The 24039-nt window shown below is 40.7% G+C and overlaps 1 protein-coding gene across 10 annotated transcripts in view; it reads right to left on the bottom strand.

Annotated features, from left to right (window-relative positions):
• The window catches only part of stxbp5l (syntaxin binding protein 5-like), a 773590-nt gene that overhangs the window by 407036 nt on the left and 342515 nt on the right, over nt 1-24039 (bottom strand). For all 10 annotated transcript variants that reach the window (XM_034186808.1, XM_034186799.1, XM_034186803.1 and 7 more), the window contains exon 3: nt 19536-19617. In XM_034186808.1, coding sequence (XP_034042699.1) covers nt 19536-19617 — 82 coding nt within the window. The remainder of the gene's footprint in view (nt 1-19535; nt 19618-24039) is intronic.

Below are 24039 nucleotides of genomic sequence, written 5' to 3'. Positions count from 1 at the left end.
GTCCCTACTGTGAAGCAAGGGGGTGGAAGCATCATGCTTTGGGGGTGTTTTTCTGCACATGGGACAGGACGAGTGCACTGTATTAAGGAGAGGATGATTGGGGCCATGTATTGCAAGATTTTGGGGACCAACGTCCTTCCCTCAATTAAAGCACTGAAGATGGGTCATGGACGGGTCTTCCAACATGACAATGACTCGAAGCACACAGCCAGGATAACCAAGGAGTGGCTCCGTAAGAAGCATATCAAGGTTCTGGAGTGGCCTAGCCAGTCTCCAGACCTAAACCCAATAGAAAATCTTTGGAGGGAGCTCAAACTCCGTGTTTCTCAGTGACAGCCCAGTAACCTGGCTGATCTAGAGAAGATCTGTGTGGAGGAATGGGCCAAAATCCCTGCTGCATTGTGTGCAAACCTGGTGAAAAACTACAGGAAACATTTGACCTCTGTAATTGCAAACAAAGGCTACTGTACCAAATATTAACATTGATTTTCACAGGTGTTGAAATGCTTATTTGCAGCAGTAACATAGATGAGAGAGATTGAGGGGAGAGCAAGGAACTAACTGCTTGCAGCCAGACAGTTTTTTTTTTTCTTTTAAGTGTTCACATGTGTGCGCGTGAACGAACCGTCCGTGAGTGGACTGGAGATGTCCGGACGTTTTACTGGATGTCTTTGGCAATCAGTCTGTGAGCAGGACTTTTATGGATTTTATTTAAACACATTTTTGAGAGAAGACGCTGCTTCACAGTGCCTCTTTTCACCAGACAGCTCCACACAGAGAAGGAGCAGCAGCTGCAATCAGCATTTTTTTTCCTGTGGTCTTTTTTTTAAGCGTGTAGTTTTTACTGCATTGAGTACACGGTATAAAAACAATCCTGCGTGATTTATACTTCGGGAACAATGGAACACTGCAGGAAACATAAATTGGCTTTGGGTAATGTTGTCTTGTGAGGGTGTGTCTTCCAGTCACGCTGAGTACCGTCCTGTTGCTCTGACTTACGCTGAGACCACTTAATTCTGCGTCAAGCAGAGGAGGCACAAAAAAAATTAAATATGTTTAATTTTTGATTGCGCCCCTCACGCTGTTGTGGCGCCGAGCTGCATCGTCTCCGCACTAGGTTGCATCTGGCATCATCATAACGACGCACGACGCAACTGGGAGCAGCCCCGGTGTGAAAGGGGCTTTAGATGTTTGCGCGTGTCACCTGGAATTTGGCCGACACCTGCCATGAGAGGGATCGATGGGCTCGCACAGCGCACACTCTGTTTTTCAGCCACTGGTGTGGGTAAATAGATGTAGCAACAGGTGTACGAGGCAGCTACGATTTTCCACATTTTGCACACGATTCCTGCTTCATGCGCACTTTATGCGCAAATCAACCAAATTTACACTAGGTGTGAAGAGGCCCTTATAGAATTTTTGACTCACACTTTTTTGTTGCTCTCTGTTTGGGGATCATCAGTTGCGCTAAAATTCCTGCGTTTCCCTGTGGGAGTCTTCCCAAGGGATTAATAAAGTTTTATGTAATATAATGTAATGGAATCTAATCTAATCTAATCTAATCTAATCTAAAATCCTTTACAGGTTAGATTAGAAGATAGCTCACAAAAAGTGATACAGCCTGATAGATAAATAAATAAATAAATAAATGAGAAAAGTAAAGAAAAATGCAACCAAACATTTTCAGATCTCTAAAGCTGTGGACACAACCCGCCATACTTGCACGTGCGTGCAGTCTATTTGCAAAAACGTGGGCTAAATTTGGAGATCCGCACGTTGTAAGTACTGCCTCAGTATGAATTTAGGAGCACGCAGACACGCCGTAGAGGTTTTAGCGCATGCAGAACCTTCACTGCGGTCAGGCTGCGGATTCACAGCAGTACAGATGATGCACGTTGTGAGTACTGCCTCAGTACAGATTCAAAGCAGCACAATTACTATGAAATTTAAAAAGCTGGTAATCAAGTGTGTAGTGAATATATTCTTCTATCAGTGTTTCACATCTTGTGTGACTTTTCACTAACAGGCTGGACATGCTCATGCATCGCCGACGCCGAAAAACACCTGCCACTCCAGTTCCGCTCATAACACACACATCAAAAGAAAAGCCGACCCCACACACACATACACTGCTTTATTGTCAACTCTCTTTATTGTTACACTCCTAGAGACGTGCGTTGAATGTACTCCCTCCCTCCTCTTGCTACTGCCTCCGTACGTTTTCACAAAAACGTAGTGGCCGTGGCATCCGCAGAAATCGTACGGCGAAAAAAAAAAATGCACGGTGGGTTGTGACCAGCGCTTAAGAAACAACCTGCTGTTGTGCCTGTTGTTTTAAATGGAAAGGAGCTGCTACTCTCCAGCAGGAGAAATGTAATTCTTGAGCAACAGCCTTGTAGAATTGTGGGAATTGGATGATGACGTACGCACATGAAAACCATATTTTACTGTAAAGTTTGGATAAAGCCCAGGTTTGCACAATATGACCATTTTCGTTTGTATGCATGTCACATATTATACATCATATTGCCTTCCTTGTTAATGAGGATGGTGACAGTGTTCCTGTCTACACATACAGATTTCAATCCAGAGGTAAACACACAACAATAATCCTTCTAACCTCCACCTTCAAAACAGCAGACCTTTTCCAGTCCCTAAAACATCTCACACTAAACCCTATAACCCACTCATCCTCTTCAGATGTATTATTCATTGCACACAATAATGAATTCTGAAAGAAAAACACACGTTAATTAGCCTATTCCTCCCCTCTGCTGGCACAAAAACATGAGAAAAGCTTGCCAGGTTAACCTGCACTGAGGAAACAGTGACTTTGTCCTCAACCACGTCGACATTCGATGGTGTGTACAACCCCTGGCAAAAATTATGGAATCACCGGCCTCGGAGGATGTTCATTCAGTTGTTTAATTTTGTAGAAAAAAAGCAGATCAGAGACATGACACAAAACTAAAGTCATTTCAAATGGCAACTTTCTGGCTTTAAGAAACACTATAAGAAATCAAGAAAAAAAGATTGTGGCAGTCAGTAACGGTTACTTTTTTAGACCAAGCAGAGGAAAAAAATATGGAATCACTCAATTCTGAGGAAAAAATTATGGAATCACCCTGTAAATTTTCATCCCCAAAACTAACACCTGCATCATATCAGATCTGCTCGTTAGTCTGCATCTAAAAAGGAGTGAACACACCTTGGAGAGCTGTTGCACCAAGTGGACTGACATGAATCATGGCTCCAACACGAGAGATGTCAATTGAAACAAAGGAGAGGATTATCAAACTCTTAAAAGAGAGTAAATCATCACGCAATGTTGCAAAAGATGTTGGTTGTTCACAGTCAGCTGTGTCTAAACTCTGGACCAAATACAAACAACATGGGAAGGTTGTTAAAGGCAAACATACTGGTAGACCAAGGAAGACATCAAAGCGTCAAGACAGAAAACTTAAAGCAATATGTCTCAAAAATCGAAAAATGTACATAAAAACAAATGAGGAACGAATGGGAGGAAACTGGAGTCAACGTCTGTGACCGAACTGTAAGAAACTGCCTAAAGAAAATGGGATTTACATACAGAAAAGCTAAACGAAAGGCATCATTAACACCTAAACAGAAAAAAACAAGATTACAATGGGCTAAGGAAAAGCAATTGTGGACTGTGGATGACTGGATGAAAGTCATATTCAGTGATGAATCTCGAATCTGCATTGGGCAAGGTGATGATGCTGGAACTTTTGTTTGGTGACTTTCCAATGAGATTTATAAAGATGGCTGCCTGAAGAGAACATGTAAATTTCCACAGTCATTGATGATATGGGGCTGCATGTCAGGTAAAGGCACTGGGGAGATGGCTGCCATTACATCATCAATAAATGCACAAGTTTATGTTAATATTTTGGACAATTGAAAGGATGTTTGGGGATGATGAAATTATTTTTCAAGATGATAATGCATCTTGCCATAGAGCAAAAACTGCAAAAACATTCCTTGCAAAAAGACACAGAGGGTCAATGTCAATGAGCAGATCTGATTTGATGCAGGTGTTAATTTTGGGGATGAAAATTTACAGGGTGATTCCATATTTTTTTCCTCAGAATTGAGTGATTCCATATTTTTTTCCTCTGTTTGGTCTAAAAAAGTAACCATTACTGACTGCCACAATCTTTTTTTCTTGATTTCTTATAGTGTTTCTTAAAGCCAGAAAGTTGCCATTTGAAATGACTTTAGTTTTGTGTCATGTCTGTGATCTGCTTTTTTTTCTACAAAATTAAACAACTGAATGAACATCCTCCGAGGCCGGTGATTCCATAATTTTTGCCAGGGGTTGTATAATTGAGAGTGAAAGTACATGTGCTATAGAGTGGAAAGATAAGCCTCACAGATAAAAGTTACCATTCACAAGCACAGTAGAGAAGTTTGAATCTTCAACTTGACTGGGTTGCTTGACGTGAGGACGTTTCGCTTCAAATCACAGAAGCTTCGAAGAGAAGAATTATTCTTAGAATTATTCTTAGAATTATTCTTCTCTGCAAGAGTCAAGACAGAAGTCAGACTACCAGAGCAAGAATTTTAGCTGAGGAAACTTCTGTCAGTCCAGTCGAAGATTCAAACTTCTCTACTATGGAAACCACCTGGACAACTGAAAGCCTACACAGAAACATTCACAAGCACAATCAGAAGTGGTGTGTTGATGAAGATTTGTCTAATGGGAGTAAGCTGTTATATCTCAGTGAATGCTAACAGGTCAATGTGGAATCACAAGTCACCATTAGCAGAGCAGCTGACAACCAACACAGTGAATTCAAGAGAGGACACTGACATCTAGCACTGCTATTAGCCTGCAGAAAGACTGGCAGACCAACAAAAGTCACTAACAGGGAGCCTTAATGACAGATGTGTAGTGCAAACCCCCCCCCCCCCCCCCCCAAAAAAAAAACGCAAAATTGCAGTATGTTCTTGTAAATCCTGAAAGTGTACAAAGGATAGAATAAATAAACACTGTCCAAACATACAGCATCTTATATATGGTTGCTTAGCCACAACATTTCTGTCACTGTATGTTCTGTCAATCTCGTGTTGTCCTTTTTGTTAGAGTAGCCAGAGCAGGTGGCAACCTCACTGAGTCTGGTCTGCATGAGATTTCTCCTCAGAACTAAAAATACAAAAGGAGTTTTTCCTTATGGCCCAGTCACATGGCACACGACGATTCCTGAACGAAAGGAAAAAGAAAAAAACGTCACAATTTGTTGAGAAAAGATGGACGAAAGAGCTTTAACAGTCTGCAAAGCAAGAGCGCAAAAGGGACGAAAGAGGAACTTAACAAAACCGAAGCTCACGATCTCGACGCTTTAACGAAACGTGCCTGGAGCCACAGCTGGATCAGTGTGTGTCTGCATCTCTGAGATCCAGGACTCGGTGCTGGGACGAAGCTCATAGTGCCTGAGTCCTGGAGAACCTGCAAACAGAAGCTGTGGAGATCTGTGTGCACGTCAGTGGACCACCTGCTCTGGGTCCTCGTCCAGAACAAAAGAGGGATCATCTCCATGATCATCAGAATCCACACTGTCTGAAGACACGCTGCGCGCTCCGTCTTCCTCCAATTACAAAAAAAAAAAAAAAATAAGTGTGCTGTGGTCACTGCTGTATCACTGTATTGTGTTCTAAGCCATATATATTGATTTATAACAAAAAACTGTCAAAAGGGAGAATAAATATAAATATACGTGTAAAGATGATCAGAGCAGTAAATTAATCAGTGCGTGTGAAGGCGCGCATTGACTCACGTGCGGTTATTCCACCAGCTGATCACTGATCCACAACGTGAATTCTACCTTCCAGAACAGCTCTTTATATAATCATTTTGATTCAACTACCCGTTGCCACATGTACAGAAGGACTGGATTATCATTCCTACACTCATATTGTTATATTTAATACAAAATAATAAGCACACACAGGAGCTGCTGCCGCTAATGCTGCATTCAAGTACAGTCGGAAATTAGACAACTTTTTTGTTGTTTCAAATTTTGTTGTTTCAAATTAAACAATAACGTGAGAAAAACTAAACAAACGATTTAAAAAACGTCAAGAACAACAGCAAAATGAAACACAGATGAATTGAGGTTTTCGTTGCCCTTCGTTCAAATTTTTCAACAGTTTAAAAATCCTAACAAAGTTCCAGCTGCAGGAACGAAGCTGCACGAAGGCTAAACGATGCCAACGAAAGTCAACGAAAGTCCAGATTTCTTGTTTCATCAGGGCTTCGTCACCCTTCGTTAAGTGCCGTGTGACTGGGCCATTACTTTCATTATCTTGACAGTGGCATTCATGTCTTTGGAGCCTCAGCCTTAGGGCTTATGGCATCCTAAGGTCAATGGACAGAGGTGTTTAGTGATGCTGATATCTTCAAAGAAGAAAAAAGATCCAAGTATTTAGGTTCCTGATGATTCCTGTCTGACTGTATGGTTGTCAGTCTTGGATGCTAACCAGTGACCTAAGGCAACATGTGGATGTCTTAGGTACAAAGTCTTCTTGGAGGATCCTTGGGTATTGTTGGAATGCCTTTGTGTTAAACAAACAGTTGCTTATGGAGAGTAAGATGAGGACCACCAACTGCATTTTGGTCATATCACATGTATCTCTTGGCATGGTTCAAGTCATAATTGCTTCAGTGTTGAGGATGCTGGCAACTGGAAAAAGCCAAGGGATTACAGACGTATCACCTGGATGTGGAAAATAAAGGTTACATTTGGAAGGTAAGGCTGGACTGGTTGTCTGTCTTGACCCGGGGAAGTTCCATAGTTTTGTGGACGCTGTGACGTGGATAAGGCTTATAACTTGATTGTGTTTGAGTAAATTTATTTGAAGTGCATTGAAATCTCAGAGCTCAGTGCAAAAAATGTCCCATGTAAATGACATTGGGCTGATGCCAAATCCAAACCTTTTGATTGAAGTTGATCTTGACCTGGACCAGGCACAGCTAATGGTGGAAAAAAAGTAGCACATTTCCTTCTATGAATTTGGAACAAGTCTCTCTCTCTCTCTCTCTCTCTCTCTCTCTCTCTCTCTCTCTCTCTCTCTCTCTCTCTCTCTCTCTCTCTCTCACTCTCACATGTTTTAGTGAACATTTGACTGGGACAGGTCAAAGATATCAATCTGTCCCCAATTAAAACATCAAACAACAGAAGAATGCAGCTGCACAGACTTATTTCATCTGTGGCAATCTTTATAAATGTGTCATCCATTAGTTAATTTATACTGTATATTGCTATACTGTTACAGGTGCAAGGACTATGACCAGAAGACTTAACTTGGTTTGTCTGGTGCACGGTGGCCCAAATTCTTGCCTATAAATAGCCAAAAAGTAATCTGGGTGGAGATCCATACGCCAGAAATGAATTTTAATATTAAGTAAAGTACAATACATTACATTTTGTATAAAGTTAACATTTCAAAAGTAAAACTAAATTACAATATAACATAAAGCCTTCTGTGCCATTTCCTTGCAGTATTTTATTATTGTGCAGATGACAGGTAACAAAACAACGATATGCTTCTTTTCCAGTAACATATTTCAAAGGTAAGACGTCCTCCTGACAGAGCGTGCATGCAAAATTCTTTACAAAATTAAGCTGAAAACAGCAGTATTTTCCACTTTTGTAATGAAAAATGAAAAATTTACTTAATTTTGAAAAATTGATGAAAATTACATCACACTGTAACAAGTCATTACTGGATACTAAGTGTGGAAGATTTAAGTTGCACATCACAAAATGCCCCCAGACAGCTCTTGTATAACATTATTCAATGATGCAGTGATGACAAAACAAGCCTCATTAAAAATTTCAAGTGACATGACACTGTCATAATTGTTACATGAATTACATAGTCATGAATGTGTCATAAATATTATGTCAATGTCATAAATGTTCATGACTGCTGTCATAAAGGGTCATTTGCTTTTTGTCATGACAAGTTGACATTTTTTGGGATGTCCTTATTATAGCAACTTGACATTAATCAAAGTGACATTACCAGAAAATGTCTTTGTCATGACAGCTTGACATTAAATTTGTTTGAGATGTCCTTATTATGACAACTTGACATTAATAAAATATACATGTATTTGTGTCCTTATGGCAAGTTGACATCATGACTATTAGGTAGCGCTTTATAATAACAACACCTTTTTAGCTTTAATTAAGCATGAACAAATACATAATGAATTAATAACAAATAATTAATTAAGAATGACTCATAGTTAATAAGTAATTAACTAATACATTTAATTAATGCTTTACTTCTTATGAATAGTCTCCTACATTATATTTTTACTCATTGCTTTCATACTTAATAAACCATGAACAAACTATTTGTAAGTGCACATATGTATGTATTATTACGCCATGAGTTAGGCATGTATTAATGATTAGGAAGTGTCTGAATAAATGATTTACCAATTGTGCAATGCATGAATAATTCACGCAGTTGATAAAACCAAGCAGCGCGAGGCAGCAGAGCCGCCGAGCTTAGCAAGTATGATGACAGACGAGCGCAAGCATGTTCTTGTAGTCCATTCAGCAAACCGAAAGTACACTTTTGTCACCGCAAACAAGAAGTTCAAAAAGGAAGTACACAAGAAGCATGATGGGAGAGACCAAGGTGCATGATGGGAGAACATTTTTCCCAGAAAGGTGTAGAAATGGCATTACATCATCAAGCCAGACACCAGCGAAAGGCTGAGCGACCCACATTACCGCTGTAACTCTATAGCTTTGGTCAACAAAGTAGTTCAGAAAAATTAATAAGCCAGTTTCGAGTTTCTCAGTGCGCATGCGTGGTGAGCGAGCTAACACTTGTGGTTCACAGGTCAATGCATTTAAACTCGTTGCCAACGCCATTCACTTTGATAAGAAGCCAATATTTTTTGATGGAACATAACAGCTTAAAGAGCTGAAAGGAATTACACTGTGAACATAAAACGGTGTCAAAACATTTCTAAAGTCAGTAGTTAGACCACATAGGCCCCATTCTATGACAAGCCACTTCTAGCATCAGGCTATTAATGTGCCTTTCATGTACTAATTAAAAGGCAACGGAATAATAATGAAACTACCCTCTGGACCGACATTCAGGTTAGTAATGTTCTTATCTGAAAGTCAAATATAAATCCCTGTTAGTGAGATTTCAGGTGGATTCCTGGGATATTTCAACATTGAGAATATGTGTGTGACACATGAATAGATTAGTATCGAATCATTCTAATCAAATTTGTGAATTAGGCATAAATAATATATTGTTGTCACAATGATTACAGATCTTGAAGAAAGAATCAAATTTCTATGATATATATAGAAATAGTATGAACTCTTATTAATTTGTTGCTTTATTCATAATGGCAGTTATTATAATGAACATTTAACATATAGAAAAATTGTTACTAATTTGTTGCGTATTTATAACTAGAGGTCCTGTAATGAATATTTCTACATTGTACATAGCATAAGAATCTAGGTTCATTGAATTAAAATGTTGTTTTATGATATTGTCATTAAATATCTCTCAGTATATTTTTAATTGCAATTTAATACGTTATAAATGTTGTCATTGTCACATAAGTCAGGAGAATAAATATATGTTGTTGTGTAAACATCACTTTTTTAATGAAATCATCAATCCCTGAAGATAATGACTAAAATAATATTGCCCAATTGAATCTTCAGTAGTCCAATCAATCAACTTCAACATTTTTTCGATAGAGAAAAACGCTGCTCGGTCAAGTGCTTTGCCTTCATTATATTAGCTAGTTAAGTCTTTTTGTGAACTTTTCTAAAGTGAAGACTATTTCCCAAGGACAAACCCTGGTGCATGTGCCACTCGGATGCTCTCTTTCTCACTTTTATGACGTCATCATCAGAGGACATTACACCCTGCTCAGAGAGCCGCTGTCATAGGACCGACATCTCTGCTATATTGGCATTGTGGGATAGCTTGCCCACACATTGAGCTTGCCAGAATACTTTCGCCACCCTGCTCAGCGTGCCGCTCTTGTTGGAGCAACAACACACAGAATGTGTCTCTTCCCAGATAAATCTCTTTCAGTGCGGCTTCTTGTTCTGACATTAACACGAAGTTAACACCCAAGTCTTTAATCCCCAACTGTAAATGGTAATCAAACCATTCCAATCATATCTTTCTGAACTCTTCCGCATCAAACTCCACTGTGTCAATGTTTACAATGGTCATAAACTTTAAGTTTCTTAAATATTTATTACGGCCACTCTTAAAACTTCAATTATCTTTGTCATTTTATTACTGGTAAATTTTAGAATTAATTATCTGGGAACTACTTTTTGCGCAGGAATTCATTAAGTACATTGGCCGTGGGCACGTACTAACACAGAATACCCAGAAACTGGACAGTTGTTCAGCCATAATGAAAGCGTCCACTTTTAGTTTGTCATAAGCTAAGCTAGTGGCACTCGTGAGAGTGTGGCTGCAGTTGTCTGCTAAAATTTTAAATATGCCAAAGTATGGCTGAAATGGTGTACAGGAACATTTCAGGAACAGCGCATCCAGTGCCAGTGAGTAGAGCGGAACAGCGGAAAATACAGTAAGCAGTGAAACAGGCCGTAAGTGCATTTTTGTTTGCTTACTCGAGAATTACTAGCAAGCTAATTAGCACTGGGTAGAGCAGGGGTGGTGGCCAAGTGGTTAATGTGCTTGGTTTCAGTTCAGAAGGTTCCGGGTTCAAATCCCACCCCTGCCACATTTCTCCATGTAATGTGGAGTTGCGTCAGGAAGGGCATCCAGCGTAAAACTTGTGCCAATTCAACATGCAGATCCACCTTGGATTTGCTGTGGCGACCCCAAGTGCAAACGAGGGAGCAGCCGAAGGGACTTATTTACTAATTAGCACTGGGTAGTATTTTTGAAGCGGTGCGGCTGCCATATTACCACTCCCTTCAACCACTCCCTTGTGACTTTGCTGCAAAGTGCTGCATGTGCAGCTGTAAACTGCACAAATCACCAGCTCAAAGGCTGTGGATAAAGGATGTAGAGTTTATAGAAAAATATTTTGGAGAACAATACAGATAAAATGTGGCTTTTCCTGTTCTTCAATTCAATAAGAATCTGTGATAAATGGTAAATATTTTTTCCAATTAATTGAGTCCATGAACCATTACTTAAGAAATCTAATCTTGAACCTAGTGTATTGAAAAACTATAGGCCAATATCAAATCTATCATTTTGCTCTCAAATTCTGGAAAAAGTGGTTTCACGGCAGCTTGTGGACTACCTTACCGCAAATAATCTTTTTGAACCACTGCAGTCTGCTTTTAGAAAATGTCGTTCCACAGAGACAGCTCTCACTAAAGTGGTGAATGATCTTCTACTTGCAATAGATTCAGACACCACTACAGTTCTGATGCTGTTAGATCTCAGTGCTGCGTTTGATACTGTGGATCATCATATTCTACTTGATAGGCTCGATAATCATTTTGGGATTACTGGGAGTGCCCTTGCATGGTTGACATCATACCTGACCAGTCGTTCTCACTGTGTTTTGTACAATAACACTACCTCTAACCTTAGTGACATGACATTTGGGGTTCCACAGGGGTCCGTCTTAGGCCCCCTGCTTTTCTCCCTTTATATAACACCCCTTGGAACACATTGCTGCATTTTGGGGTTACCTTTCACTGCTATGGTGCTGATACACAGTTATATCTGCCAATAACTGCTGGTAATCTCATCCACATAAAATCCTTAGAAGATTGCCTTGCATCAGTGAGAAGCTGGAAGTCTAGCAACTTCCTACTTTTAAACTTTAAATGATGGTTCTTGGTCCAGTGAGACATTGGCATCAATTTGACCAGTTAACGCTTAGCCTATGCTCGTGTGTCATACATCACACTGACAAAGTGAGGAACCTTTGGGTAATTTTTGATCCTACATTGTCCTTTGACTTCCACATTAGAGATATTACGAGGAGTGCTTTCTTCTACCTGCAAAATATAGCGAAAATTCATCCCATCCTGTCTCTGGCTGATGCTGAGACCCTGACTCATGTGTTTGTCTCTTCTAGATTGGACTATTGCAATATTCTATGTTCTCGTTTACCACAGTCCAGCATTAGGGGGTCTCCAATTGGTCCAAAATGCTGCTGCCAGAGTTTTGACACCAAGCAGAAAGTTTGACCACATTACACCCATTTTGGCATAAAAAAAAATGCTGGAGATGAAGGCAGACTGGCAAAACTAGAAAATTGATGAGCTGTCGAATGAATGAGACTTTCTGAAGGAGCAGTTGGCATCAGGTAAATCTTTTTCACTATATTAAAATGTACTGCAAGTGTTATCCCTGTGTGAATTTCTCTATTTGCTCTAACATTACAATTATACAGCAAAGTGAGTCTATTCTAGTGTTTGAATTAATTATCTTTATCTTTTAGATTTCTTTTTACAGTTCTTTTTTACAGGACACCCGCTCTAAAAAGGATTCCAGTGACGCAATAGGTCTTTCCTCCGACACAGCGTTAGATTGTTTGTCTGAGTCATCTGAGTATTGCTCATCACCACTTTCATCAGATTATGACAAGAAGAGGAAGAAGACCAAAAAACAGGATGAAAGGGAAAAAGTCACAGAAGAATGAGGTGGAAGATTGTCATTGGTAAATTTGTTACTAATATTTTTCCTATTTTATTTGTATGTGTTATTTATTATGTTGTGTGTCTTAATTTTGACCTTTACAATTGGTATTTAATACTTTCTATTCCACCCCAAAGTCTAAATCAGGGGGTGTTCCATACCGATGTCTGCTCAAGCTCATCAGGACAGATGTGACAATGGCTGGAGTGTTTGTGTGCTATCGAGTGGACCAGAACACCATCGTGATAACAGATTTCTCATTAACATATCATGACATATAAACTGACTCGCATGACACTATTATGACAATGTAATGACGATATTCTTTGACCTCAAGTAAAGTGGTAGCTTATTGATTTGTCGTTAACATATCATGATGTATAAACTGCCTGTCATGACACCATTATGCCAGTGTAATGAAGATATTCTTTGATCTCAAGTAAAGTGATAGCATTTTGATTTGTCATTAACATATCATGATGTATAAACTGACTGTTATGACACCATTATGACAATGTAATGAAGATATTCTTTGACCTCAAGTAAAGTGGTAGCTTTTTGATTTGTCATTAACATATCATGATGTACAAACTGATTGTCATGACATCATTATGACAATGTAATAAAGATATTTTTGACCTCAAGTAAAGTGGTAGCATTTTGATTTGTTGTAAACATATCATGGCGTATCACCTGACTGTCATGCTTTATGACATGGTTCTGGCAGTGTAATGAAGATATTTGAATTGGTCTATAAGCTTGCGTATGTAATTATAATAATCATTATGTCAATTTGCCATGAACACAAAATAACTCAATAACAGTGCACTTACAAATAGTTTCTGCATTGTTTATGAAAAACAATGAGTAAACACATAATGCATGGGACTATTCATGAGAAGTAAACCATTAATTAAATGTATTAATTTTTTATTAAGTAGGCTGGAGTGGTGGCTAAGTGGTTAATGCCCTTGGTTTCAGTGTAGAGTTCAAACCCAACCTCTGCCACATTTCTCCATGCAATATGAACTTGCATCAAGAAGGGCATCTGACATAAAACATTCCAATTCAACATGCAGATGCACCTCAGATTTGCTGTGACGACGCCGAGTGCAAACCATGGAGCAGCCAAAGGTACTTCTTAATTACTTATTAAGTATCAGTCATTCTTAATTATTTGTAATGAATTCATTACATATTTATTCATGCTGAATTAAGACTAAATAAGGTGTCATCATTATAAAGTGCTACCTAATAATCATTGTGTCAACTTGCCATAAACACAAAAATAGATGCATATTTTGTTAATGTGAAGTTGTCATGACAAAGATATTTTCTGGTAATGTCCTTAATGTCAAGTTGTCATAATAAGGACATCCCAAACAAATTTAATGTGAAGTTGTCATGACAAAGACAGCTTCTGGTGATGTCACTTTGATTAATATCAAGTTGTCATAATCAAGACAATCCAAAAAATGTCAACTTCTCATGACAAAAACCAAATGACACTTTATGACAGCAGTCATAAACATTTATGACATTGGCATAATTTTTTATGACAAAGTCATGACTGTCATGTCACAGTTATGACAGTGTCATGTCACGATTATGATGGTACCAACAAGTGTTACCAAATTTTATTTTTTCTCAGCCCATTAGATGGGAGTGTTTGTTCAAAAAAGAATTCCGGTGAAACTGAAGCCCATTGACCATCACAGAAACTTCACAGCGCCACACAGAATTGCAGCATTCACAAAAAGACCAGATGTAGCAGAAAAAAAACAACTTTTTTGTGCTAAAAATCATGCTGGGCAACATGGTGGCCCAAATTTGGCCCTTGGGCCCATATTAAGTGGTATTGGTCAAGTAGGGTAATGCAATTACAGTTGAATTTGAAGTCTGCTCATTCTGGGTCAGGCTTGTCATGCATAAACCAAGTCAGTGCAAATGGGGATATGAATGCACATAAAATGTCATGAAAATATGCCAATACAAGCATCCAAATACTAGTCAGAGTCACACATGTATTGGAATATGTATTCAGAGCCAAATTCTGCTACAAAGATGGGAGTACAAACATAACCGGTAAGTCATTCCATGTATTACAAATGAACACACGCCTCTCTTCATGTCATCCGCCTCCATTTGCCTCAGACGCATCATAAGTAGGCTTATGAGTGATGGGGAAGTGGGCTGAAAGAGCCAGTGGGCATTAAACGAAAGAGTGGGCATAGAAAAGGCACAGAGGGAAAGGAGGGAGGGTGAGGGAGTAGATTGGAGTGGAATAAAGAAGAAAGAAGAGAGCGAGTGAGAGAGCTGTACGTGCCAGGCCTTCCTGACTTGGCTTGTGCTCTTCAACTCACAGGAGGACTCTTTATCTTCTCTGAAACACCTACATGCTGTTAATACCACAAAATATTGCACCAAACTATAGCTGAAAGCCTCAACAACTCGTGCATCCTAAGCACTGCAGTGTGTGGGCCTGTGCAGTACAAAAGATGCAAGTGTAGGGGAAAGGTCTTTCAAGCTTGGAAGAAAACACACTGCAAGTAAGGTTTGCTGAATTTAAACTATTTGTTGCTGGAAATGTTTAAGCGCTTGCTATTCTCCACTAAATACACTTAATGTCAGTAGCATGGTGCAACTGACATTTTAACTAATGATTTATGGAAACAACTTTCAAGCTCAAAATTAAGCTCAGGTGCATCCTGTTTCCACCAATCATCCTTGAAATGTTTCTACAGCTTAACTGGATTCCACCTGGGCAGCTGATCTGCTCTGTGTAAACCTGATCCCGTCAGATCTCAGAAACTAAGGGTTGACTGCCCATCTAAAGTGAGCAATCAGAGGAGAAGGACCTTAGAGCCCTGTCCCATTGGCGTTTAGGAGGATTTGCGGATGGAATGCGCACAAAAGTGGCCCACATCTGCCAAACAACCGCAATAACTGTGTAACATTCCTGTATGAGTCGGCCGCCATCCAAACACGTCCGTGATCATCCGCAGAGGCACACATGTCCGCAGCCAGGATTTTTGAGCGGCTCAAAAATCCTGCTGCGGATGAGATCCGCATCACTGCCTGAACACATACTGAAGACATACGCAGGACATACACAACCAACGTGCCGCATATCCCCTGTCATTCGCTGATATCCGGCTTGGCGGTGGACCGGGACAGTGTGCAAAACAGATATGACGCGTGCCCAGCACGGCCACATCACGGTCGCAAATGGTATGTCGCGCATGCAGACAGAGTTGGCACGGATGAAGCGAGTGCATCATGGCCGCTGTGCCCCTCTGCGGTCGCCTTTGCTTCTGTTCCCTGTTATATACGCTTTTCTTCCTCATGTATTCGCTGATCCACCCCGGAAGGGGTGGATTCGGGGCTGGATCAGCGAATCCACCCCATCCGGGTGGATTCACTGTCCGGAAATGTCATTTCCGCCCACCTTTGTTGCGGACGCTCAGCTTTTGTCTCCTCATTTCATGCGCAAATCCTCCTAAATGCCAGTGGGACAGGGCCCTTAGTCAGGGAGGTGACTAAGAACCCGATGGTCACTCTGTCAGAGCTCCAGCATTCCTCTGTGGAGAGAGGAGAATCTCCCAGAATGACAACCATATCTCCAGCAATGCACCAATCAGGCCTGTATGGTAGAGTGGCCAGATGGAAGCCACTCCTTAGTAAAAAACACATGCATCAATCCCAGAGTTTGCCAAAAGGCACTTGAAGAACTCTAAGACCATGAGAAACTGAATTCAGAGGTCTGTTGAGACAAAGACTGAGCTCTTTGGTGTGAATGCCAGTCGTCATGTTTAGAGGAACCCAAGCATCATCCCTCTAGTGAAGCATGGTGGTGGCAGCATCATGCTGTGGGGATGTTTTTCAGCAGCAGAAACTGGGAGACTAGTCAAGATTGAGGGAAAGATGAATGCAGCAATATACAGAGACATCATGGATGACAACCTGCTCCAGAGCGCTCTTGACCTCAGACTGGGGAGACAATTCATCTTTCACCAGGACAATGACCCTAAGCACATAGCTTACACCAGAGGTCTCAAACCGGTTCCAGAAAGAGCCAAGAGGGTGCAGGCTTTCTGTGCAACCACCCACTCCAGCAGGTGATTTCACTGACTAACTGATTTCACCTGCTCAAAGTGATGTTAATCAGTGAAATCACCTGTTGGAGAGGGTGGTTGCACAGAAAGCCTGCACCCTCTCGGCCCTTTCTGGAACCAGTTTGAGACCTCTGGCTTACACCCTTGTCACACTAGAGCAGGAATTGCATGAATGGTGTATGAATTGACATTTGAATGACATCAGTGCAATTTGTGCTGCATTCAAACTGCACTCGAACGCCTTGTACAGCATTCCTAGAGCAGTCGGCACATTTGTGTGTTGTTCGTGCTAGAAAATATCAGAATTGTGGTGGAGTCAGCTGCACCGCATTCGTACTGCCATAGGAATGGACATTGAAACATCATACTTGCAATTTGACCTTCAGTCAAACTGCATTCAACCTGCAGCACAAATTGCACAAATGCTGTACAAATTGATATTCAAACATCATTCATGCAATTCATGCTGCATACAAGCTAAATTCAAATTCCTCGGACAGCATTCATGTGGCACTTAGGGAAATATGCCTTTGTACAGTCAACTGGCAATCAAATGGATTCCTGCTCTTGTCACTCTGGCCAGGATTACAGCTGATTGCAGCACTGCGTGTGTGGCTGCTTCATCCACACGTTATCTGTTCACCTCATGGCTGCTGCGTGAAAACGCCTGGCCAGCACAGCAGCCACTATACACAGCTGATCCAGATAGAGTGGATGAGAGAGAGACAGAAAGAGACAAAGAGAGGGAGTGGGCAGTGAGGTGCTGCTTTCACGATCTCATGAAAATTCAGTAAGGTATATCTTATATATTATATTCCCATTCTAAGGTGGAACTATGCCAGTATAGAAAGGTACTGTATATCTAAATATCTAAAAAGGAAGAGTAAAATAGGAGAGTAGAAAAGAGTAGAGTAGAGCCAATTAGGTGCCTGGTCTTGAGAACCAGGGATGGTTCTCATGTCGCAAGTCAATCGCTGCTTGCTCACCTGTCACATGAGACTGTCTTTAAACTAAATGTAAACATCCAAATAGTTGCACTATTCCTGACCAGTACATCAAAAGACAGACATTCCAGGGAATCGAAACAATCAACCACATGAATCACGTTATTAATGGCCTAAATGACGCATTTTCCCTGCCAAGACGGGAGGAGACACAGAATGAATGCAGCTTTACTGAATCTGTTTTACTCCAGGTTTGAAAGGGACCATATCACACCCCTCACCCACCCATAGTCACCTCTCTCCCTCCCTCCCCTCTGCAACACCACTCACCCTAACAATCTGTGAAGATAATGTGTGCCAGCACTTTTACAAACAAAAGATCAAAAAGGCTCCAGGACCTGACTGTGTCTCCCCCTCATGTCTGAGAGCATGTGCTGATCAGTTGGTCCCTGTCATCTCCCCGAGCTTCAACAGATCTCCATTCCTGCCTCAAGCATGCCATTATTATCCCAGTCCCAAAGAAACCCTCTAAAATAGGAGTAAATGACTACAGGCCCGTTGCTCTGACATCTGCAATCATGAAGTCTTTTGAACGGCTGCTGTTGAGCCACCTGAATGACATCACAGGACCCCTGCTGGACCCCCTGCAGTTTGCCTACCTGGCATACAGGTCAGTTGAGGATGCAGTCAACACGGATCTATCTGCCTTCAATCCTGCAGCACCTGGACTTGGCAGAGACATAAATGATGATCCTGTTTGTGGTCTTCAGCCTTTGCATTCAGCACCATCATCCCTGACATTCTCCACAAAAAACTCTCCAACCTCTCTGTACCATCTCCCACCTGTCAGTGGATCTCCAGCTTCCTGACAGACAGGACACAGCAGGTGAGGCTGGAAAGCATCACATCCAGGACACGACCAAACAGCACTGGCACCCGTCAGGAGTGTGTGCTCTCCCCACTGCTCTTCTTGAATCTCAAATGAGTCAGCTCTAGAGATTGCCATCTTGACACTGCTTAACTGTTGGTCAACCCATAAATAGGAAAAGAGATGGCACGTGGTCAAGACCAGCAACTTGACTTAGGCCAGATAAATGGAACCTGAAACCTAAGCTCAAGTTCCCAAACAAGTTAAGCTATGGCTAACAGGACAACACTGGTTTGGGTGTTTGAGTAACACATTTTTGTGGACTGGGCAGTAGTTTTCATAACAGAAGGATTCTGTGCAAATGTTAAAATATATGGCCACCATATAGCCATACTGTCCACAATCAGTGGACCTAATGTCACCGAGCTACCTGCTAATTCATGCTAGACTGTTACTAACAGTGCTCATGTAATGAAGGCCAGCAGGAGTCACTGCACAATAGTAGTCAGTAAACCTAACTCCCCAAGAGCTAATATGACTCTCTGGCCACAAGGCCACAGCCCAGGTTTTGGCCTTCTGGTCAAAGCGCCCGCCTCCTATGCCCAGAGATTGTGAGTTTCATGTCCCGATGGGGAGTGACAGTCGACGGAGAAGTGGAGCACCTACACAAATCAGAGGACGGGAGATCGTGGTTTGGTTATTGCATCAGGTTCTTACCATTCTTCTGGCATGGTACAAACAGCCAGCATGCATAGTGTGTTGACATACCTGTTTAGTAGGGCTATAATATCCAGCAACAATGACTTTGGAAAATAAATAGCTTCAAAGGAGGAATAAAATGAAGGAGCCAGCTCTGACTATCACAGAAAGCTGCCACAAGTCTTGACCTGAAGAGTACCTACCAAACCCAGCTTACATTATACATGTTAAATTCTTTCTTACCTCATTGATGAGGAACTGCAGTTGAAGAACAGCTGCTCCACTCTCGTGCTGGCAGAAGCAGTCCACTCCAGGTCGTCCCAGTCTGAAGGCATCGTGGAGTCAAGGATGTATACAAAAGTACATCGACATCTAAATCTATGAGAGCAGCAACTATATCAAGCAAAAATGTATTTAAAGCAAAACATAATACAAAAACAGGTAGGACATAAACTTGGTGGAAATAGTCAGAGGGTCTCGGCACCAATTCTTAAACATTATGGCGGGAATGTTTTGAACCTTAATCCTGGAGAGCATCTGGCCTGCATCATGCTCTACACACAGTCAGGGGTACTCAGCCAATCATGAGCTGGGAAACACCAGACTCAATGGAAAAAGCTTCTGAATGACTAATTAGCATAATTCAGGGTTATAACTGAGGAACGTTTGGTAGTATTTAAGGGTCTGCTTGTCAAACCTGTGCCTTATTGCACACTGCAAATTTTATGGTTATTACCAAGAAAAAACCCTTAGATTTAGAAGTGTTAGATCATTTAAGGGTGAATTTCTTATTTTAAGTTTCAACATGCTTATTTCTAGATTTAACAATCTTAATTGAACAATCTTGTCAAGTGAAATTATCTTGCTGGATGGACAGAAAATTCCACTTGTTTTGAGTACCTTTTCCCTCACATTTAGGGTTTTTATGCTGCTTTTAGACACCACTTTTCTGCAGTGCAAGCAGGAAAATAAATAAAACATTAAGCAATTGAACAATTAAACCAATTCCTCCACAGTGCAAGTTTTGATTTTTAAAATATCACATCAACAATTTCAAATGTTTTGTGGTACTTCTGCTTACTGCATGTCCGTTACACACACAAAATCATCCCCCACCAGAAATCCTCTCACTTCTTAGTGTGCCTTCTTAAAATTACGAAACATGGACTTGGTGCACTCCAACTTAAAGGTGATGACACGTGGCACACTGATATCAATCAATCAATTCAATCAATCAATTTTTTTATATAGCGCCAAATCACAACAAACAGTCGCCCCAAGGCGCTCCACACTGCAAGGCAAGGCCACACAACAACCATGCAAAACCCCAACGGTCAAAACGACCCCCCGTGAGCAAGCACCTGGCCACAGCGGGAAGGAAAAACTCCCTTTTAACAGGAAGAAACCTCCAGCAGAACCAGGCTCAGGGAGGGGCAGTCTTCTGCTGGGACTGGTTGGGGCTGAGGGAGAGAACCAGGAAAAAGACATGCTGTGGAGGGGAGCAGAGATCGATCACTAATGATTAAATGCAGAGTGGTGCATACAGAGCAAAAAGAGAAAGAAACAATGCATCATGGGAACCCCCCAGCAGTCTACGTCTATAGCAGCATAACTAAGGGATGGTTCAGGGTCACCTGATCCAGCCCTAACTATAAGCTTTAGCAAAAAGGAAAGTTTTAAGCCTAATCTTAAAAGTAGAGAGGGTGTCTGTCTCCCTGATCTGAATTGGGAGCTGGTTCCACAGGAGAGGAGCCTGAAAGCTGAAGGCTCTGCCTCCCATTCTACTCTTACAAACCCTAGGAACTACAAGTAAGCCTGCAGTCTGAGAGCGAAGCGCTCTATTGGGGTGATATGGTACTACGAGGTCCCTAAGATAAGATGGGACCTGATTATTCAAAACCTTATAAGTAAGAAGAAGAATTTTAAATTCTATTCTAGAATTAACAGGAAGCCAATGAAGAGAGGCCAATATGGGTGAGATATGCTCTCTCCTTCTAGTCCCCGTCAGTACACTAGTTGCAGCATTTTGAATTAACTGAAGGCTTTTTAGGGAACTTTTAAGACAACCTGATAATAATGAATTACAATAGTCCAGCCTAGAGGAAATAAATGCATGAATTAGTTTTTCAGCATCACTCTGAGACAAGACCTTTCTGATTTTAGAGATATTGCGTAAATGCAAAAAAGCAGTCCTACATATTTGATTAATATGCGCTTTGAATGACATATCCTGATCAAAAATGACTCCAAGATTTCTCACAGTATTACTAGAGGTCAGGGTAATGCCATCCAGAGTAAGGATCTGGTTAGACACCATGTTTCTAAGATTTGTGGGGCCAAGTACAATAACTTCAGTTTTATCTGAGTTTAAAAGCAGGAAATTAGAGGTCATCCATGTCTTTATGTCTGTAAGACAATCCTGCAGTTTAGCTAATTGGTGTGTGTCCTCTGGCTTCATGGATAGATAAAGCTGGGTATCATCTGCGTAACAATGAAAATTTAAGCAATACCGTCTAATAATACTGCCTAAGGGAAGCATGTATAAAGTGAATAAAATTGGTCCTAGCACAGAACCTTGTGGAACTCCATAATTAACTTTAGTCTGTGAAGAAGATTCCCCATTTACATGAACAAATTGTAATCTATTAGACAAATATGATTCAAACCAGCGCAACGCAGTGCCTTTAATACCTATGGCATGCTCTAATCTCTGTAATAAAATTTTATGGTCAACAGTATCAAAAGCAGCACTGAGGTCTAACAGAACAAGCACAGAGATGAGTCCACTGTCCGAGGCCATAAGAAGATCATTTGTAACCTTCACTAATGCTGTTTCTGTACTATGATGAATTCTAAAACCTGACTGAAACTCTTCAAATAGACCATTCCTCTGCAGATGATCAGTTAGCTGTTTTACAACTACCCTTTCAAGAATTTTTGAGAGAAAAGGAAGGTTGGAGATTGGCCTATAATTAGCTAAGATAGCTGGGTCAAGTGATGGCTTTTTAAGTAATGGTTTAATTACTGCCACCTTAAAAGCCTGTGGTACATAGCCAACTAACAAAGATAGATTGATCATATTTAAGATCGAAGCATTAAATAATGGTAGGGCTTCCTTGAGCAGCCTGGTAGGAATGGGGTCTAATAAACATGTTGATGGTTTGGATGAAGTAACTAATGAAAATAACTCAGACAGAACAATCGGAGAGAAAGAGTCTAACCAAATACCGGCATCACTGAAAGCAGCCAAAGATAACGATACGTCTTTGGGATGGTTATGAGTAATTTTTTCTCTAATAGTTAAAATTTTGTTAGCAAAGAAAGTCATGAAGTCATTACTAGTTAAAGTTAATGGAATACTCAGCTCAATAGAGCTCTGACTCTTTGTCAGCCTGGCTACAGTGCTGAAAAGAAACCTGGGGTTCTTCTTATTTTCTTCAATTAGTGATGAGTAGAAAGATGTCCTAGCTTTACGGAGGGCTTTTTTTATAGAGCAACAGACTCTTTTTCCAGGCTAAGTGAAGATCTTCTAAATTAGTGAGACGCCATTTCCTCTCCAACTTACGGGTTATCTGCTTTAAGCTACGAGTTTGTGAGTTATACCATGGAGTCAGGCACTTCTGATTTAAAGCTCTCTTTTTCAGAGGAGCTACAGCATCCAGAGTTGTCTTCAATGAGGATGTAAAACTACTGACGAGATACTCTATCTCACTTACAGAGTTTAGGTAGCTACTCTGCACTGTGTTGGTATATGGCATTAGAGAACATAAAGAAGGAATCATATCCTTAAACCTAGTTACAGCGCTTTCTGAAAGACTTCTAGTGTAATGAAACTTATTCCCCACTGCTGGGTAGTCCATCAGAGTAAATGTAAATGTTATTAAGAAATGATCAGACAGAAGGGAGTTTTCAGGGAATACTGTTAAGTCTTCTATTTCCATACCATAAGTCAGAACAAGATCTAAGATATGATTAAAGTGGTGGGTGGACTCATTTACTTTTTGAGCAAAGCCAATAGAGTCTAATAATAGATTAAATGCAGTGTTGAGGCTGTCATTCTCAGCATCTGTGTGGATGTTAAAATCGCCCACTATAATTATCTTATCTGAGCTAAGCACTAAGTCAGACAAAAGGTCTGAAAATTCACAGAGAAACTCACAGTAACGACCAGGTGGACGATAGATAATAACAAATAAAACTGGTTTTTGGGACTTCCAATTTGGATGGACAAGACTAAGAGTCAAGCTTTCAAATGAATTAAAGCTCTGTCTGGGTTTTTGATTAATTAATAAGCTGGAATGGAAGATTGCTGCTAATCCTCCGCCCCGGCCCGTGCTACGAGCATTCTGACAGTTAGTGTGACTCGGGGGTGTTGACTCATTTAAACTAACATATTCATCCTGCTGTAACCAGGTTTCTGTAAGGCAGAATAAATCAATATGTTGATCAATTATTATATCATTTACCAACAGGGACTTAGAAGAGAGAGACCTAATGTTTAATAGACCACATTTAACTGTTTTAGTCTGTGGTGCAGTTGAAGGTGCTATATTATTTTTTCTTTTTGAATTTTTATGCTTAAATAGATTTTTGCTGGTTATTGGTAGTCTGGGAGCAGGCACCGTCTCTATGGGGATGGGGTAATGAGGGGATGGCAGGGGGAGAGCAGCTGCAGAGAGGTGTGTAAGACTACAACTCTGCTTCCTGGTCCCAACCCTGGATAGTCACGGTTTGGAGGATTTAAGAA

The sequence above is a fragment of the Thalassophryne amazonica genome, chromosome 14, assembly GCF_902500255.1.
Source record: "Thalassophryne amazonica chromosome 14, fThaAma1.1, whole genome shotgun sequence".
Lineage (NCBI taxonomy): Eukaryota > Metazoa > Chordata > Actinopteri > Batrachoidiformes > Batrachoididae > Thalassophryne > Thalassophryne amazonica.
Note: the sequence above shows the minus strand (reverse complement) of the source record. Positions and strands in the feature narration are given on the sequence as shown.